The 21,407-nt window shown below is 40.3% G+C and overlaps 1 protein-coding gene across 1 annotated transcript; it reads left to right on the top strand.

Annotated features, from left to right (window-relative positions):
- The first annotated feature begins 1,095 nt into the window (after positions 1-1,095).
- On the top strand, positions 1,096-20,000 carry LOC122979486 (uncharacterized protein C4orf54-like). Its single transcript, XM_044346975.1, has 2 exons — positions 1,096-5,611; positions 10,227-20,000. Exon 1 carries the CDS (start codon positions 1,205-1,207, stop codon positions 5,585-5,587), a length of 4,383 nt encoding a protein of 1,460 aa, XP_044202910.1. The 5' UTR covers positions 1,096-1,204; the 3' UTR covers positions 5,588-5,611; positions 10,227-20,000.
- The last annotated feature ends 1,407 nt before the right edge of the window (positions 20,001-21,407 follow it).

Genomic DNA, 21,407 nt, shown 5'->3' with positions numbered 1-21,407 from the left:
GGTTGGGAAGACCAAACTACCGAACTTTATACAGCAATTAAAACTATATCTCCACCTCAACCAGCAGTTAAATGCATTAGTATTAGAAATCTATTAATGTTATATTTAATGATTGATTAGTCACAGAGGCTTTTTGTGAGTAAGTTTACTTTCAATAGTAAATGTTGCTAATAGCACTATTTGAATCCAGGACTTTTACTTGTATTTTTACATTAATGTATTGATACTTGTACCTTAATAAATGGTCCGAATTTGGACTGCAACAAACAGTTATTTTCATTATTGATTAATTTACTTTCAAGATTTATTGTTTAGTTGGTTTATCTATTAAATGTCAGAAAATAGTGAAAAATGCCAATTTCCCAAAGCCCAAACATATCCAGGTCACTATGTATGACAAAGTAAAGTAGGCTATAAAATAGATTCACATTTAAGAAGCTAGAGCAAGGAAATGTTTGACATTTTTATGTAAAAAATGACTAAAATGATTAATCGACCATCCAAATGATTCATTGTCTGTCTATCGATTAATTGACTGATCAACTAATAATTTCAATTCTAGTCTGAGTACATCTTCACTGAAAGAGTATAGGCTAAGTATTGTCAGTATTAGCAATCATCTGGTTTTACATTCTGCACTTTCTGCATTTTTACATTGATAATATTGAGTAACTTTTGCTCTGATCACATTTTAATTGTACCACTTTTTTAACGTTTGCTCAAGTAGATTGTAAAATTTAAACATTTTAAGTAAAATAACTGCTAATTCTACTTAATGAGGATATTATAGCTTTCTATCCACCACTACTTATGAGTGTATGTATAATGTAAGCCATTTTATTGGACTCATGGAGAGGAGCTGTTCTTCCAAGAAAGGTGCTGAATCTCGACTTTTTGGAGGTTAGTTTCATAGGACCACGTGCTTCTTGTAGCACAGCGTTACAAAGACTTTTTTACTTTGTAAAATTTGGAGAGACTGAGACTCACATTAGAGAGAAATCATCATGGGATTTTCCTCGGGACTCCCCCCCACCCCCACCCCATATCTATAACCTCCCTCCCTCTCTCTCCCTCCCTCTCTCACTCACTCTCCCTCCTCTCTCTCTCTCTCTCCGTCCTCCCGTCTCTCCAGCCTGCAGAGTTTTCCGTCCAGTGTCAGGATAACATCGTAAACGAGGACCACCTGACGGTAAGACCGGACTAAATGGAAGCAGCGGAGGAAACTCTCACTTACCGAGATGACACCGGACTTCACAGGAAGCTGCTCCGAGAGGACAAGCATAAGGACAACACGGACAGTAAGGGACACGCCGAGACTAAAAGCGACGAGTCCAACTATGTGGATCTGGACATGAAACCGGACGGCACAAAAACAGTGAAAGTCACTTTCACTGGCGAGGGAAACCAGCTGTCAGTTATCAAATGCGACAGTGCGAGGCAGGGGGAGCATGGCACGGAGGGTAAAATCATTTCAGAGGACTTTGTTGAAGAGCAATCAGAGGACAAGCGGGCCACCGGCTGCGGCCCTCTTTCGGGTGAGTCTCTCTTGGAAACTCTGACCAAACTTCCCAACACTGATCCGGACTCAGAGAATGAGAAGCAGCGCCAGCAGGCCGAGCTCGACGCGAGTGACTGCAGTGAACATGTGTGCAGTGAGAGTGATGAGCTCCAGTACACGGACATGTATCTGAACAGCAAAACGGAGTCGGATGACGGTGCCAGCGCGGTGCTGTCCGACCACTGCGGCTCCGACACCTTGGAAGACGAATCTCACTATATCACAACGCACGAAATCCAGCTGACCGAGCTCGACCACGACGTAGATTACGACCTGGGGCGTGGGACCTGTTGGGATTTTGAAGACGATAACTTGGTTTATTCCTTTGTGGATTATGCCTCGTTTGAAAGCGATGAAACACAGGAGGGGACTTTGATACTGGAGGGCAGGAGCCAAGCGAAACTGCAGTCTAATCTTGGTGGAGCAGTTGTCAGCACTGAGCAGGAGGAGAGTGATCTTTGTGACTCGGACAAAGGCGCCAGCTCAGATGAAAGCGTATGTAAAAACGAAAGCGGAGACGCCGGTGCGGGGAAAATTCATTTATCAATAAAAACCTCCTCCAGGGCAGTGAACGAACCTGGCAATATCTTTGACAACAGCACGTGTGGATACACAAAACACTTTGGGGACGGGAGCCACTTCTCCTTTGTGAGCTCTGGCGCCAGAGCGGGGCCCTTGTGCGACAGAGCCCAGTATTTCATCCCTGCTCCGGGCCGTCAGCACCTTGCAACCAAACTAAGGCGGAAAGATATTAATGAGTATTCCAGTGGAGCGTCCAGCTCCATCAGTGAGCTGGATGACGCCGATAAAGAGGTGCGTAATTTAACCGCCAAGTCTTTCCGGAGCTTGGCATGTCCATACTTTGATGCCATTAATCTTAGCACCTCCAGTGAGTCCTCTATGTCGGAATATGGGCTAAACAAGTGGTCAGCCTATGTGGACTGGAATTATGGAAACATATCGCGGGGAAAAGAGCGAAGCGTAATTGCGCACAAGACTTCCAGCGCAACATTGGAAATGAATAAGACTGTGGACAGTAAGAGGCATGGTAAGACCATCGCCAGCTCGAAAGCATCACAAACTAAAACGTACGCGCCGAATAAGAGAACAAATTCTCAACAAGCTTCATCATCTAGCAAAAAGATTGAACTGAAAGATCCTGTTCATCCAAAGCAGCGCGGAGTCACGCTGAATTTCCGCTGTAATGTTGCACCTGAAGGAGCGAAGCGTCCAAAGTCCTCCAAGAACGCACGGTCCGGTGAGGTTACTGGGGCCGTGTTGGCCAGGTCAGGGTGTAAGATGCAATATCATCACACAGACAACACGGGGGATACACAGAAAAGAGCAAGTTTTGCATCAAGTCTACTGAAAAATGTGATTTCCAAAAAGATGCAATTTGAACAGGAGCGCAAAATGGAGAGGGGTGAAGTTTGCGACAGATACCCGATGAAAGACAGGAGTGTGGGAAGAGGCTTGCAAAGGCAAACCTCAGAATCAGGCTCAGGATTCACTGTGAATTCTGCTGATGATGAATATTTGGAGGGCAGCCGGGCTAGTTCCTGTGAGCCTGCAGAGGAGCAGAAAAGCAACAAAGCGCCGGATGATTCAGAAAAGGGACAATATGAGAAGAAGGAATCTTGTGATCCTCCAAAAGCACAGCTCAGCCACAGTCAAAGTAGTGCATTTAATTCATGGAAAGAGGATGAGCTAGATCTTGTAAAGGAGGCTGAAGTCTCCACAGCTGTAAGCGATACAAAGGAAACCACTGCAAAGGATGAATTAGATACCAGCAGCATGCTAACAAAACTCCTTTTTGTTCCAAGCTGCCAGCTTCTTTCAAAGGAGAAGGAATTTACACAAGACTTGTCAAGAAATACACCTGCCACAGGCATGCCTGCTGGCCCACAGAAATGTGAGAAAGTGTTCAAAACGGGCAATAATGGAAACATAGTAGGCAAAGAAGAAAACGAGCAGGGTGGGAAAACACCTGAGATAAAAATATGCCTGAGAAGTGTGAAAGAAAATAAAGGGTGCACACTGAATATTGCTAACCTGTTAACGCCTAAAATAAGTTACAACACTGTTAACACATTTAGAGCAGCAGGTGAAACCAAATGTCACATTTTGTCTGCGTCAGATAAGATCCCAAACTTTACTGTTAGAGACATAAGAGACACCAAATGCAAGTTTCAAACTCCAATATATCATGTCAGAGATGTGCGTAAATTAGTAAAAAGTTCATATCGCTTTGTTTCTTTGGATAATAGTTCCACTGGGCCTTCAGCAGCAGGGGATAAACTTGATGAGAAGGCCAAAAAGGAGCCTGTAAAGCATTCATTACCATCTCCTATTGTGATTAAATGCCACTCTGTAAAAACAAATGTCAAACCAGAGATAAACGAGGCATCACAGAAACAGACAGAGGGAGATGTCCCGTCTGAAACACCTCAAAGTGAAAATACACCTTCACATTGCACAACTAACAGGGTGCCAACTGTTGTAGCCAAGCAGCTAAATCCTGACCAATCAGAAATTCAAACGAATACTGACAGCAAAGTGACAAAACAGAGGCAGGAAAAGTTTTCAGGTGAGACAGCTGAAAGGAGAAATGAGCCTAAAATACCAAAACAGGCGGCGTTAGAGAAACTTAAAGCTGCAGTAAAAACAATGGAGCAGCTTTATGTTTTTGACAGAAATGAATGGAAGCGCAAAACTCAAGCTCCACAACCCATCACCGACAGCCATGTGCTTTCACTTATTGCCCGTGAGGAGCAGGGAGCAGAGGAGCTGGAGGCAACAGCAGGGAGACTAACAGAGCCCGACACACACACTGACAGGATCCCTCAGTCTTTGATAAATGCCACAGAGACAGGCAAATCACAAGAAGTTAAAAGGTCTCTGAATATCATACACGTTCCATATAACGATGACACGTTTAAAACACAGCAAAGTAAAACATTCAGTAACAAAAGTGTCCTTCATTTTGGCAATGGTAATAAGGCACGTGTATGCATAACTTCAGTTAGTAACCCTGTTCCTCAAAGCTCTGTGCTGCAAACATCAGCGACTATGAAAAGCTCCAAGACACCGGTGGCTCCCCTGTCAGTGAAAATAGAGCCCCAGAAACACGGGCAGGTGGAGCAGAGAAAGGTCAAAATCAGCCCCACTAATCCCACAGTCACACAGGGCAGCTTGGACTCTGAGAACTATTTAACCATGCCCGGGCTGGGGTACACGAATGAAATCAAACTACTGAATCGAGAGCCGGTTTCCAAGGAGGCGAATTCAAACAGTAGCCAAACACACACAGGTGACAGCAAGAAGTCTCCATTAATCATGGAGTACCCAGCTTCAACCGTGTACCACCACCCAGCAGCAGCAGCAACAGCAGGCTCACAAACACAGCAGGTGTTGTGTTTTTCTCCCACTGTCACTACTGTGTCACCCACACCTTCAACTGGAGAGACAATTTCAACATCACAGCGCAAGATGCTTTTGGACCCAACTACAGGACATTATTACCTGGTGGACACTCCGATACAGCCAACCACAAAGCGACTGTTTGACCCCGAGACAGGCCATTATGTGGATGTACCCATGCCCCATTCACCTGCAGCACCTGTCACCCCTGTGCCTCTCCCTTTGTCCCCAGTGGCACTGAACCCAGGAGCATACGCCCCCACATACATGATCTACCCAGGGTTCATCCCCTCACCGACTCTGCCAGCTCAGGCGGTGTTGCCACAGTCAGCATGTCACTCTGAGGATGCAGGTGGGGAAAAGGTGAAAAACGCCAGAAGCACTAAGCATGAAAGTAACGCAACAGGCGGCGAGAGCGTTTATTACAGCGCAACAGGAGAGGCTCCACTGCAGCTACCTGTGAGTTTGGGACATGTGAGCGCCAGAGGAAGTGCAGCGAGCACTGACAGGAAGCCAGTTATCAGCATCACAACACAACAAGGTCCAAGAATCATCGCCCCTCCTTCCTTTGATGGAACAACAATGAGCTTTGTAGTGGAGCATCGGTGACCAAGAAAACATCTCATTATACATGTAAGTTGATACATTTTTCACATGCTCAGTCAGAGTGGCAGCCCAGCCCTCCCCAAACCCCCGTCTAACCTGATGAAAGGATAGGTTCATTTTTTCAAGTCTGTCTTAAAACTATACGCACATTCCCGTGAGTTCCCATGCATGAAACAGTTTTTGCATACTGTAATCATTCATCCTGTTCAAACTGGCCATGAAAAGATCTCATTTTAATGTGCTTCCAGTGTAAATTATAGAAGACAAAATCCTTAGGCCTCAATCTGTGCAAAAATGTATTTTCAAAAATTGAAAAATTGTGAACCTACACTTTAATTACACCAGATAAAGTGTGTCTGTGAATTTGTGTGAATGTGCTTTCATCTGTTCAACATTTGCATACACACTATTAAAAGCAGATAACTAAAACTATCCATCCATTCAAAATTCAAGATGCATTCAAATGCACAAATAAGGTTTGCAGTTCAGTTTAGTTCAATTTAATTGTCTGACTTATTGTGAAACACTGGTGGAGTGAAAAGACTTAAATGTTACTCAAGCAGAAATAAGTAACTTTATTTGAAGATATGTCTTCTTCCTTTATTTTTCTGTGTATCACCATGAAAATATAATTGTTATTTAAGCGCCAATTCAGTATCTTAATATGATATTCAGTACCTAAACTTTAATGAAAACATACACACACATTTTTTTTTAATTATTTTTTATTGTTTATCAATAAATTGTTTTTCTGGCCTGGACAGGGTTAAGGTTAGGGTTAGTTAGTTAGTTGTTATTCTTATTCTCGTCTCTCCAAATATACATGTATCTTCAAATTTGTTCATTTAGAGTAATTCAGATAAACGAAATGATGAAATGCAAAGTCTTTGGATTATCTAAAAAAAAAAAAGGGGGCCAAAGGATATACTGGATATACATGAAAAAATAATTTACAATTACACGATTAAGAATAAATGTAATAGGCTTTTGTTAAGGAAGACATTTTGACTCAGTAGCAAAAGCACAGAGGTAAATAATAAAATTATTGTTCAATTTCAGCTTCCTGGTATTGTGGTCTTATTGGGACATGAAGAGAACAGAGCTATCGTTAATGTTATTAGATACATCTGTGCTTTTCCTACCATAGTCCCATTTCATAAAAACATTACCCGCACACTGAGGAGTAGAGGAGGCTCTTGAGATGCAAAAGAACATTTCGTAAAAAGATTACCCATACACTGAAGAGCAGAAGAGGCTCTTGAGATGCAAAAGAACAAATTTATTTCATGTGCAAAAAGTGAACATTTCAGTCAAATGACCATCGTCAGCACACAACAGCATCTTCTACTCTTTTATTTGTTTGTGTTTGTTTTTGACTACATATACCTGACACTACCTTTTGAAAAGCCTGAGTTCAAGAGCACAAACCTTGATACTATTCTGAACTTTTGCTACAGTGACAAGTCAGAATGTCTGCTGTGAAAAAGGAGTGTTTGTCACTTTCCTTGAAATTAATAGTTTATGTTCCCAGTGGACGTCAGGCATCATTTACACAGTTAAATATTGAGGATATTGTTGCTAAAGCATGTGGTCTCTGGGTACAGTTGCATAACATGTACAGAGAGACATGTGAACCTGTGTGGAGGTCTTGATGGGACCTACACGACTTTTTACATCATTTTTGTGTCATAAATGTTGCTAAAGCAGCAGTCCAGCTTGGCTGCCTTAGCACTGGCATGTCAGTGTTAATAGACATGCAGTAGCTTCATGACAGGTAACCCAACTCCACTGAGCTCTGGCTGGGATTGCTGGGAGATTGGATTTTCAGCCACAGTCCTGGAGCGAGTCGGTTGAGTTCCCTTTTCTCTGCATTACACATCGTCGGGCTATTTTGATAGTGTGAGACGAGTTTGTTTACATGGTTTATTCTCAGGGTTGGAAAGTGTCACAGGAAACTATTTCTCGATGGAAGGTGTCCAGTCAGTGACACCTTCCATCGAGTTATTCTTAATCAGTGTTATAAATGCTTTAATTACTCGGATAACATTACAGTTCATTAATGTGTTCGTTCCTTGTTCGTGACATTTCATGAAACTTTCTCCCTGCTGAATGAGTTGGAGCAGTCCTTCCTGTACTACATACAGGTTGATGATTTTAGACTACTTAACTATGCATTCACACCAAAATAATCAAATAAAACAATGAGATTCCTAATGAAAAAGAAGCTAAATATCAACACCTCTTTCAAAGAACAAAGTCGTGTACAGAACAAAACTAGAAATAGTAAATCTGTCCAAAGTGAAACCTGTGGACCATCCTGGGTAATTGTTTTTGAAAAGTGACGCCGCTATTGTGTTTTTCAGATGAATTTTAAATACTTTAAGCAGTGGTGAAAGAAGTATTTACAGTAGATCCATTACTTAAATACAAGTCCTAATACAACAATATAAAAGTACTTCTTTACGAATCCTGCATTTAAAATTTTACATATGCAAAGGTATGCATAAAGTATGAATTATCAGTAAAATATAAAGTATAAGTACTCACTAGGTGGATTATCCCCTTTAAAAAGATTGACATTATTACTATTACTAACACAATAATGTGTAAGCAGCATTATAATATTGCAGCTTGTTGACTACTATACAATTGGATAGTTTAACTGATAATAATGCTTCATAAATTTATATGTCTTTGAAGATAACTAGTAATTATAGGCTAGTTGTTGAACACATATTGTGAAGTAAAGAATTACCTCCTGCTAAAATGAAAGTAGAAGTACTTCAGAATTGTACATTTACCTTGGTATGTTTACTTGCTCTCCGCCGCTGGCTTTGGGGACCACAAGTCAAATGCAATTCAGCTTCTTTGCTTTTGTTTGGTGGCATACGTAAGTGTCAGTGGCAGCGATCTCAAAACCTCAGTAAATATAACGTACAGTGGCCATTTTAGGACATCTTAGACTAAGCTTGTCAAGCTCAGCTCTATGTTTTTACACTTAGCTCATGTTTTCTTGGTCTAAGATGCACTTTGTCAGATTAGTTGCGCTTTGTGAGTGTAAGCTTGAGCATGAAGCAATTATTCTAGCATTCTAATGCTTAATCTTGTTGTTTTTTCCATAACTCTAGCATGCTGTGAAAGCGGAACCAGTCTAACAGACGTTATATTTATCACTATAAAAAACATGCATTATTTGCATGAAAAGTGCTGTTTTAAAGGTACATATTCAAATGCCCTGCAGAGCCACACCAGTGCTTCACTTGTGACTGATGAGACCTCTGCTCAGGTTGAAGTTGGGCTGTATACTGGGGATAACATGACATCACTAAACTCCATATACTAACAAGAAATATTTAAGTGTAGATTTTTCTGCCTACACTTTGTTAACTATTTAAGTTAATTAAATTATGTATATATCCACACAGTCCTGAAAAGTCTTTGCAGGCAAAAATGTTACATCACCAGTGTGGATGGACCACGTCATGGCTCACATGGATTCGTGTGTAGGAACTTTAATACTAACTCAGAACGTCAAGTGAAGTGGAACTCGCACAAATTTTGAAACCAGAATTTGGTTTATTCTTTTCTCTTTAGCTATCACCTCTTAACTCTTTGCTGTCACAAGGAAAACTAAGTGTTATTTTCCAGTTTTCAATGTCAGGTTTACAAATGTATTCACTTGTATTCACACTTTATTAATTTTTAAATCAAACTCTCATCACTGAAATTATTCTTTTAAGACATTGAGTGATTTTGTTAACTAGCAGCCACACTTGAAAACCTGTGAAACTACTCGAAAATCAGTGTAAATCTGCTGATTTTTGTCAGATTTCTATCCTCTCATTTGATTCCATCTCTCTTTATTCTGTAACATCCACTTTCATATAGAGTTGTCTATAAAATTTGTCTATAAAGTTCTTAAATTAATTTAATCTTTCTCATACACTAGATACACACTTACAACCAGTCACAGTCCATTCTCAGCTAATGTGTCAGAGTAATAATACAACTCCATGAGCATGAGGGATACATGTCAGCTGGGTGCGTGGCAGGCAGGGGCCTAGCATGGGGTTGAGTAGTGGTGTGAAGGGGAACACAGGATGTGTGTGTGTGTGTGTGTGTGTGTGTGTGTGTGTGTGTGTGTGTGTGTGTGTGTACGTGTGTGTAGCTGATGGTGTTGGTGGCAGCGGGGGTGTTTGGGGCGGAGGGACGCAGGGGCATGGCTGGGATAGTGATGCAGGAGGAAAAGGTCAGGCAATGTAAAGTATTTGTTGTGCTGATGCAGGGAGAGGACAGCTGCTCGGAGAGATCAGATGCTGCTGCTGCTCCAGCTTGGAAGCGAGTCTGCGGGGCTGAGATGGGGTCAACTTTTTATAGCCCCCTCCCCCTCTGCTTTTTCCTAAACAGGGAGAAGGAGGTGGAGAGCGGTGCCGACCTCCAGCACTCCTACGTAAACAAATCAAGTAGCGTGCCCCCGGTAGTGATCTGACTGAATCTGGTCAGCTGGTTCAGAACCAGGAACTGCAGCCTGAAAAGTCAATGGCTTATAACAGTTGCTTAAAATCTCATTTTGTGTGTATGGCATTCATCTTTGTTGAACACTTTTATTTCTCATTTTTCATTTCGTCTTTTTCACTTCTAGAAATCCCCACTGAGGAATCTGCCTTCATCCACTGTAAGTGCAGTTTTCATCCCCATCACCCCACCCTGTGATCTACTCCCCCGGACAACTTCCACCATCAACAACTTCTCCCCCATTCTGTTGTGTTGTTTACCCTTGCAGCAGACATTACTGTATTTTGTATGCATTGCAGCACTTTGTAGGGTAAACGCATATAGCCACGTCCGCTGGCTGATGCTCTGCCATGTCGACGCCTTAGAATTATGAGGTTCTATCTGCATTCCGAGTGGTTTTGAGTGATTGAGGTTCAAAGTTTGACATCCTAGTTAGCAAAACTGATATACAGTAGAGTTCTAGTTTATTTGTCAAAATAACAGACACCCTTAATGTTCTCTAAATACAGTGTTGTGCATGAATGCGCTAAAAGAGCGTGTTGATTGATGTTTTTGGTGAATGGTGAACTAAACATATCCGTTTGCAACTAATGAACGTGAACGTGAGCATGAGCATCATTAACTCTTGTGGGAGTTAACGACGCTCACGCACGCACTGTGTTGTACGGCACCCGGGGATTTATGGCACCCGGCATGGCTAGTGCAACTGGCAATTCAGACGCAGCTACAGTACCAGTACTGCTGAAGCCAGTTCATGTGAATATTTGAAGGAGTTTTATGAATAAATCCGTACAGAGTCCAAATGGAAAAATGTCACATTTTCATGCAAATTTTGCCCTCCGAGAATGAAAAAACAAGAGCCTGGTCTTTTTTGCCATTATTGCTTTCTCTAAATTGTGTGTTCTGCAGAACTGAAATCATAGCGCATCTTTCAGCTCACGACTGTAATGAAGCCAGTGGTGGCTCGCTTGGAAGCATATGAATCTATTTTTTTGTTCTTGAACTGCTGCATAATTTGGTTCATGCAGGCTAAATAAAATTTCCATTGCATCTACAGTATACCTTTACTGCACCTCTTTTTTGACTTTCTGCATAATATGACACATTGTTTAACTGGTAAAACATATATTCACATTGGTTTTTCTTGGCTTTTAAAAGTAATCTCTGTCTGTGATTCTATAGTAGTATACAGTAATTCATTTAGATTGGGAAGTAGGCAGTGGTAGTGATTGGGGCTGGGGATGGATGAGCAGGAGGAGGTTCTATTGAAAAAGAATAGCTCGAAGCAGTTTGTTTAAAAAAAAACGGAAGAAATGAATGTGAACTAATCTGTGTGATCTGAACTTTGAGCTAGCTCTTGTGAAGTGTGAACTTGCACAACACTGTCTAAACATATGATGTCAAAATCCTATCACATTTTTAAATGGGGTTTTTATGTTCAGGTGATTTTCAGATAGAACCTTCTAACTCTGAGAACTCACTTTTCATGTGGGATTATAAACTTCTATCTGCTTAGGCTTCACAGAAAGCTGTAATTTTGATGAAAAAAGTAAACAGATTAGTCTTATTTTGTTTTAATACACACGATCAATGTATGAACTGAAGGGAGTTATGATTTAAGATAATTGGGCACAGACAACAATTCACCTGCATGTTTTAAATTTAGACATAACTACACTTTAACTGATAATACAGTTCATAAAGTTTTTCCACCAACAAAATTCAAGACAATTAGAAAAAACATTTTTAAATTTGCTGATATTTTCTTTCCTTGCTCTGCTTTGTTTTGTTGGATTTTTGCTGCTCTCCCTTTCATAACTCTTCTTGTCTGTTTGTGCTCCCAAAGTTACTTTTTTTGCTTCTTTCTTGACAGACTGGGATCTCTGTCAGTGTCTGAGCTCTGAATGTTCCTCTGTCATCACTGTCTGCTGCAGGGCTCAAGTTATAATGTTAAAGACACACAAACCCAGTTAGCAACAGGCAGCATTAGCATTAGCATCAGCAACTAGCAGCCTGAAATTATCTCATATTCTTACATATTAACATTTTGGCTTTTATTAGTAGTCAGATTAATTTAAGTCACTAATAATACCATTAATAATTGATAGCAAGTGTGCTAACTGGGTAATTAAACTCAGCAAACCAGCTGACTATCATGCTAGATAAAAGTAAAAATTAAAAAAGACTAAAAACTGACTTTCAGCTCAGTTGGTTTTTGTATTAGTGTAATACATAATTATTTTTGAAAAAATAATCAATTTAGAGGTTTCAAAAATTAAGATTGAGCAACATTTCATGATCTTTTCAGCTCCTTTAACCACAGTCACAGAGCAGTGAGGTCACATGGTAAAGAGGTGGAACCTGATTGGTCCTCCTGTCTACATTCCCAGCACTGATTGGTGCTTTGCAGATGGAACCTTATAGCACAAAGTTTGAGATTGTTTTTTGAGATAGAACCCTTTCTTCAGATTTTAAGGGCCAATAATGCAGAAATCAAAAAATAAACCTACACCAAATGTCAGTAACTTGCAAAGAATAGTTTCATGTGAATAACTAATTTTTGACAAAAATGTGAGATAGAACCTTATTAATTCTAAAGTCACAGTGTTGCTTTATGAATCTGCTTTGTAATGCTTTCAATTCAGCTGCTGTCTTGATCTCTGTTGAAATGCTGTTTCACTGCAACTCTATTCAAAAGGAAACAAGGCAGGTTTTCTATTAAGAGTTCTGTGTAAGTCATTATTGGCAATGACTTGTTTTATTAATATGAATTTAATTTTATCATACATTTTATCATACATTTAAAGCAAAACTATGTAACTTCTGAAAGAGATAACACAACCCTCAGTTATCCACAATACACTTTGCTGCTACAACCTTTCTTGTTCTGGTATGACCATGTTAGCTAATGTTAGTAAACTTCAGATAGATCTTAGTGTGTAAATGACTTGATAGAGTCAGTTTACTGACATTATGACTATCATCTACATGTGCTACTGTTGCGTTCCTGCTTCTGGTCCCGCTACTCTTAGATACATCACAGCGAGTTGGGCTTGCAGCCAGTTTATCTCATTGGCCAAACGTGGTACAGCAGCAAAAAAAAAAAATCCCCCCAAAGAAGAGTATTCCAACAAACATGATTACAAAAGAAATAGAAGATTTTTTCCAGCATCCCGAGGGAGGATGGGGACATGGAATCCATGTGAACATGTTCAAGGCCTCCATTGCAGAAACAACTGCTTGGAGTTGTGGCCAGAAGGTTTCTGTGCTTGTCATATGCGGCAATTAAAGAATGCACTGGTGTACACCAGCAGTGAAGGAGGCCTTCAAGCTGGAAAAGGAGTCCTTTCAGGCTTGCTTGGCCCAGGGGACTCCTGAAGCAGCAGAAAGGTATCAGGAGGCCAGAGGGACTGCAGCTTCTGTGGTTGTGGAAGCAAAACTCAAAGGAGGACTGCTGACCAGGGGCTTCATTTATAAAACAGTTTGTAAGATCCAAACCAAAAGTGTACATGCACACAAAAAGCCAAAAATAGCGTGCGCCAAATAATAATTGGATTTATAAAACTTTGTGCATGCACAAATGCACATATTTTTCCCTTTATAAATCACAATTAACTTCAAAATGTGCACACGAGGAAGAACCTCATATCCCACCCCTTTCACTCCCACAATTAACCATAAATGCAATCAATGTCAATGTCAATGCAAAAACCCTCATGAATATTGATAAACATGCTGTTCCTGTGGAGAACAGCAGCAGTATAGCCAGGCATATTTGCGAATTACTCTTTCAGACCAAAAGACATACAACCAATCAGAGCAAAAAAAAACGTGCGATGTGTGACCTTTCAGATCTGGACCGGTGATGCTCCTCTGTACAGTCAGCGTATCAAACCCACCCCATATTAGATAAATGGTTGTGATTGGCCCGACCGGGGCCAGATCGACTGGAAATCTGTCTGAACTGGAGGGTGGCCAGATGTATCTGCCAGAGCAAATAAAACATGAGCTCGCAGATTTGTCTGGCTCCCAGGCTGGCAGCAGTACTAAAAACAGAAGAAAGTTTGAGAGGCTGATGGCTGCAACAGCTGATAATGCAGTCGGTGCAACAAACAAAACAATTCGTGAAATTGAACAAAGTGGTCAGACATGGAGGTGCCAAGAGGCACATTGCTGCACACTGTCAGGGTATGGACTAGTGGAGGCACAGGGACACCGAAGCTCACCTCCTGGTGTTTGTTAAGCATCTACTGTATATAGACACATGCATGACTGATGAGACCACGCACTCAACATCTAAAATACAATAAACACTGCATCCATTTATATTTACTCCAAAATCCAGAAAAAAAAAATCCATACAGGTGTTTCTCTAATTTACACAATCCATGTATGAGTGCAGATGGTGAAGATGTGAGATGAGGTGACTGGAGAAGGCAAAATGTGTGTGGCAGCCACTGCAGTGTCTTCAGTGCACTCTGTGTGCCTGACAACACAGTCACGTGTTCACTGCTGCGATTTTACACATAAAACATTATATGAAAACTAAAATCGTACTTGGTGATTTATGCACAGTATTAGAAGATATTATTAGAAAGCTATCAGTGCTCCGTTCTGCAATTCTTTACAGTTATTTGACGTCATCTTGGATTTCTATAACAGATGATGATAATTTAATCACTTAGTTAACGTGATTGAGGTGAGGATCAATATATTTACGCTTAATATCGGGGAAAGGCAAGTCAGACTTTCCTGAATCTTGCCACTTGCCACATTCTGGCATCATCATGGCATGTCAGCAGCGTTGTGCTGCTCCACAACTGGCCAGGAGTGTGAGCAACATACAGCCCTCTCCTCTGCACTCCGGGGGTTGGGAATGTGATGGTAAGACCGCATTGAGCTCAATGTTTCAGTGATAGTTCAACAATAAATTACAGATGTAATTGGTTATCATTTGAGTTGGCTTGCGTCAAAGTTGAAAGGTGCTCATGGAATAGTTATGACTCACTAGCACAAGCAGAAGTAACATTGCTGGCTTGAATGTTTATGATAAAGCGGATCTACAATTAACATTTGGTATTAAGTGAAATTAAATGTGTGAGAGGAATCATTATACAAAGCTTCAATTCACCACTTCACCATCTGCGTTGCCAATTTCACCTGTCTCCAAAATGTTCGTATGCATGGGTCAGAGTTTCCGTACAGGTGCGCATATTCTCCCATCAAGTTTATTTTTATAAATCTCAACTTTTTCGTGGGAAATGACATACGTATCTTTCAGGCCCCGTTTTGTGCAACACAACAGTTACAAATGAGGCCCCTGGACTAAGAATGTTGTTGGACAGTGGAAGGAAAACTTTGAGGAACTCCTGAACCTGACTGACATGTCCTCCATAGAGGAGGTGGAACTGGAGGGTTTGGGGTAACCAAGTCCATTTCTCTAGTGGAGGTCACCGAGGTAGTCCAAAAGCTCTGCAAAAGCCAGATGAATGAGATTCACCCTGAGATGTGGAGGTCTTTGGACATTGTGGCATTGGTTTGGTCAGCATGCTTCCTCAGTGTTCTGTGGAGGTTGGGGACAGTGCCTGTGGACTGAAAGACCTTGGTGGTGGTTTCAACTTTTAAAAAAGTGGACCAAAGGGTGTGATTCAATTATCAGGGGTGACACCCTTAGCCTCCTTGAGAAAGCTCATTTCAGGTTCTGGACAAGAGACTTTATTCAATTGACCGACCTAGGATTCAAGAGGAGTAACGCGGATTCCATCCTGGTTGTGGAACAGTGAACAGCGGAGAGGTCACAGCCCATCAACTGTTTTGTGGACTTGGAGAAGGCTTATGACTTCTGTTGGATAGTGCAGGAGTTTGGGGTACTGGAAGCCAATCGATCCTTGTATAACCAAAGTAAAAGCTATGTTTGCATTCTCAGCAGGAGGTCAAGTGCATTCTTAGTGGGCGTTGAGCTCCACCAGGGTAGTGCCTTGTCACCAGTTATGTTTGTGATTTTCACGGACAGAATCTCAAGGTGCAACCAAGGTATGGTGAGTGTCCGGTATGGTGGCCTCAGGATTACTTCTGTTTTTTTATGGATGATGTGGTTCTGCTGGCTTCATCACACTGTGACTACCAGTGTTTACTGGGACAGTTTGCGGTCAAGTATGAAGGGCAGGAAGAAGGGTCAGCACTTCCAAGTATGAGAACAAGGTAATCTGTAATGTAATGGTAGATTGCTGACCTCGGGCTATGAGTGAATCACTGCCTCCAAGTATCTTGTGGTGTAGAGAGCATGAGATTGACAGGTGGATTGGTGCTTTGTCAGCAGTAATGTGGACACTGTACCAGACTGTTGTGGTGAAGAGGCAGCTGAGCCTGAAGGCGAAGATTTACCAGTTGACCTCTGCTCCAACCCTCATCTATAGTCATTAGGTTTGGATAATACAGAAAGAATAAGATCACAGACACAAGCTGCTGAGGTTAGTTTCCTTTCCAGGGTGGCTGGTCTCCCGAGGAGCTCAAATGTTCAATAAGGCTGAGTTGGAGTTGAACAGATGCTCCTTTGTGTCGAAATGCATCACTTGACGAGGTTTTGGCATCTCATTTGGACACCTCCCTTTGGAGGTATTCTAGCACATCCACTTGGGAGGAGACCACAAGGCGGACCCAGAACATGCTGGAGGGATTACATATCCCATTTTGACTGGAAATGCTTTGGGATCCCAATAGGAGGGGCTGGAGAACATAGCTAGGGAGAAGGATGTACGGGCTACCTTGCTTAGCATGATGAAACAGTGACCTGGATGCAGATAAATGAAGGAAAACGAATGGATGGGTGGATATCTGTAAAACAATTAACAGGGCACCACAAAGTCTAAACAAAAGGAGTCAATTCATCTTTGTATTATAAATGTTTAACCCATGCAGGCATCACTTTTGTAAAACTTTCAGAGAGCCAAAAGAAGCTGTTTTAAAGGTCTATATGGGGTGGGCCCGCACAGTAAGAGAAAGAAATGATTATGTTCATGTGTTATGGGCTTCACAATGCAGATACAAATCAAAAAGAGAGAAGCCTTTTTTCCCACAGTATGCACTGGATTAGCAGCTTTCACTGAAAGAATGGCTAGCAGCTTGGAGTCCAATATGTAATTCTCATGATAAATCTATGGCTCAGAGTCAGATTGCTAATGTCTTTAAGGAGCCTTGTAATTATCACTTATTGCCAAAATGGCCGCTGTTCAGCAAAAGTTACATAGTCTTGCTTTAACTCACACAATGAGGTAATAACTTACAACAAATAAAACCTATATTATACACAGATTCATAAGGACCATTTGTATGCACTGAATTTCAAAAACTCACAGATTCACAGATGATGAGGTAATGTTAATTCACCTCATCCATTTCTTCAGTAAGCTCTGTCAGAAGAGAAATTAAAATTACAGTATGTATTTTTAAATAATATGTTTCAGAGCTGTCCCAATTTACAGTAATTAAAAATATTGACATTGCTGTATATCGTATTACTACCCTCCAACACTATTTGTCCACCTTCACAACATCTTTTCCATATTTTCCATAAGTCTCATGTTCTACTTGAAGTATATACATCCTGCATGTCATGAGTCACAAAATGCTGCTAATACCTGCATAACTGATGTGCTGTATGTCGTGGTGTATTTTTATATTTTGAAAGCACGCACCTTGACTGTTATATTGAGAAGAAAAGAGAAACACTCACAAGAGTGTTGCTCAGATGAAGCAGAGCTGGGACTCTGGTTCAACAGTGTACTTAGGTCAGTGTTTCCTAAGTAGTGTTGGGCCTAATGAGTCAGTACCAGCTGGGATGTTTAGGGGATAACTTCCTCTATCAGCGTTTATTTTACACTTTTGTGTAATGAGATGGGAGTTGCGTGTGCATCTGAATGTGTCTGTGTCTGTGGCTGTAAGTTATGCACAGCATTTCGGGATTTTGTGAGCATACAACAAGGAGTCATGTTACTTCACAGTAGACAGGAGCAGACAATACATGTGTTGGGTGTGTCTTTACTCTTTACAACGCAGCAGTGTCAGTTTCTCTTGTTAAAACACCCTTTTTTCTGCTTAAATGTGTATTAATTGAAGCTTGCATAAAAATTCTATATTAACTGATCACATCCAGACTTGGATTGGTTCATTACTGCCTTTTGTGTAGTGAAGTTCTAGTGTTATTCACTTTTCTCTGTCCTGTCTCTTGTTTCCTTTTGGATATGCAGTGAGGCACCATGGGTCGTTGTGCTTTACCTGGCTCAGTAATACCAGCATCTTATGTAGAAGTTATGCAGATAATAGGCTGCTGTTTTAGCATGTTTCAAAACTAAACACAATATTAAAGGTATTTGGAGCTGCTGGTCAGTCTATGTACCTTCATTCTGTAAAATATGTGTTATTGTGCCTCTTTATGATGATTTAGACTTTATGTAAATTGCCCTATGAGTTGATTTCATTATAAATGATGTGAATTCATGCAGTGATTTGGAAGATTTGTTTTTGACTGTGCAGTATATTGGACATGGTTTGCTCTTTAGAGCAACTTGATGTTGCATCATTTAATGCATTTTGAGGTGAAATGTAAGATAAAATTTGTACATGTAATTCACGACACATTGTATTTCTTAAAATTAGCATTTTAATTCATAATTTTAAGGTAATTTGCCCTTGAGGCATTTGAGAGCAGAGCGAGTAAAACAATTATTTATTTAAAAATTTCAAAATCTGTTGAAAAGAAATTACTTTTCAGACATTTTTGGAAAAAAATGTTTAGCATCTAAATATTAAATATCAAACTAGTTACTGAGAAACTTAGTAACTACTGATAGGTCCAAATTATGAGCTGTAATATGCTACCTCCTGCTATAGAATATTAAAATATGAAGTGTTATGGTTCAAGAGCCCCAAAACATTACTCACCAGAAGTGAAATCTCCCCACAGCTTTTCCTTTTTCTCTTTGGTTCTGGTGAAAATGGGGCAAGTGTGTGTTTGACCAGCAAGTTGTGCAAAGGACGCACGTAATAAAACACAGATCCATTTCTATCTTAATTTCAGATTATTTATATTAGCACATAGATTATTTAGTCTACCTATCATTTTTAAACCCTGTGAAGAATAATATAAATCACAACTCTACTTCAGTTTGTATGCTCCAGTAAAACTACTATTCTAATGTTGTCACAAACATGATGCTCATAAATACCATTTTATCCTACATGCATATTTTCAGTCTCTTGTATCACTTTTATCTGTGAATAATTATGTACTTAATGCACTTGGATCGTCATTATTTGGTCACCAACACTGACAGCAATGAATGGCTGTAAACATTGATTGGTGATAGCAGGAGCACTATGTGGACTTGTTAATTGTAAATTTAAATAACTGTAATTGTTCTGGTGAATTTTGCCCAAAAATGCAATGTTACATAGATAATATCATTTATTGAAAAACATTCTTCAAGATGTCCCTCAACAAACCTGCTGACTTTGAGGTTAAATATGATAAACTGACTGTATCAATGCTTGCTTTTGTATAAAGAAAGAGTGTCAGCTGAAGGTGAGATGGTTTGAGATAAGTGCAAATGTGAATGTTCAAAGAAAAAGGGCGTCTATTGTTTTTGAATGAAATGCCTAATGGTCGTGAAAAAAGTCAAAAGTCAAATAATGGCACTGTATATGTTTTATGCATAATGTCAACTGTGTTACGTGGCTGCCCCAGAAAAAGACAGAGGTCAGGATGACAGCGGAGAGATACTTTGAAAGGAGAAGTAAGTGCTGTGTTATCACTTACAAGCTTGAAAGTAATGAACATGATGAATGAGTGTAATGTAGACTGACAAGCCTACATATGTTTGCAATAAATTCAAAATGCAAGCTACTGAATATGTTTGTGTCTATTTGCATCAGTTTAAGGTCTAGTTATGTTTGAATGAAACACTTTTACTGCTGTCCATATCAAATGTGACTCCCCAGAACAGGTGGGCCTTTCATTAAAGACATTAAAAAGTATCTGTATCATCAAGATACAGAAAAGTAATCAAAATATAATGGAATATCAGACTTGTGCAGCCACCTCCTGGTGCAGAATAGCAAAAACTGTTATATTTTCTAATAAATAATTTATCAAAAAGTGATACCAATAAATAAATAAATAAATAGATATCATTTACTCTTTGAAAATCAATTCAATTTAAAACAGCACTACACATTGAGGTGTCCCCCAGTGAAGCTAAAATAACAACCTGTGACCAATCATGCAATTGATGTGTCCATACCATAGGCTACTTACTGTGCATTTGCTGATTTTCCTTATCTAACATTTTTCTACACATTGATTATGACTATTTGATAGATTGTTTCTGAACATTGAGGACCTTCTTTTGATACTTTGATTCTGTGCTGCCCATATTTGCATCTTATTCAAGTCTATCTCCCTGTCCTGATTATTTCAGCAATCTGCAGTCTGACACGTGGCTGATAAAGTTTCACCACTGAAAACATACAAAAAAGAAATGACAAGGGTCAAAGGGAATCAAACAGATTTATGCCAACAGAAGTACACATTTGGCATCTGCCAGCATGCAAGGTTAGCTTTCTGGTGACACTGAAACATCACCCGGGCTGAGGCTTAAGTTTAACCTGACAGTTTGCTGCTGTGTTTACTTGGTTGCCGTGGATGCAGCAAGACTGGCAGACACTGGTTTGCCCCCAGCTGCTCTCAGTGGTTTCTAAAGAATCTACATTAAGGCCCAGTTGTTGTGTTTGGATGCCAGTAGGGGCTCTGATGTCACAGCTGTGACACAAGAAAAGTCAAGATTTATTGCCTCACCTGGATCAACAAGTGCGCATTGCATTTAGGACACTACAGTACATTTTTGTCTCCTCACACATACTTGCACATACAACAAACTAATGAGGGCTATGGGTTAATTAAACTGTGCAGCTAACAAAAAAACATGTTAATGTGAACACAAACTACATAGTATAGAGTGGAAAGAAAACCTTATCTTACAAAATCCACTCTGGTAGATAAAGATTCAAACTTAGGAGAACACTAATGGCTCTATGAGGCAATTAGATACAGTGGTGCTTTGAGGAGAAACGCTAAACACAGCATGCTAGCATGCTCATCATGACATGCTAACATGCTGATGGTTAGCAGGTATAATGTTTAATCTGCACTGTCTTAGCTTAGTGTATTATCATGCTAACATTTGGTAATTCGCTTTAAACACAAAGTCAAACTGAGGCTGCTGGGAAAGTATTTGGTCATAAAGCAAGTACT

Source organism: Thunnus albacares, chromosome 3, assembly GCF_914725855.1.
Source record: "Thunnus albacares chromosome 3, fThuAlb1.1, whole genome shotgun sequence".
Taxonomy (NCBI): domain Eukaryota; kingdom Metazoa; phylum Chordata; class Actinopteri; order Scombriformes; family Scombridae; genus Thunnus; species Thunnus albacares.
Note: the sequence above shows the minus strand (reverse complement) of the source record. Positions and strands in the feature narration are given on the sequence as shown.

What these genes read in the sequence shown, in the direction of transcription:
- LOC122979486 (XM_044346975.1), top strand. Translation starts at nt 1,205, where the DNA reads ATGGAAGCAGCGGAGGAAACTCTCACTTACCGAGATGACACCGGACTT.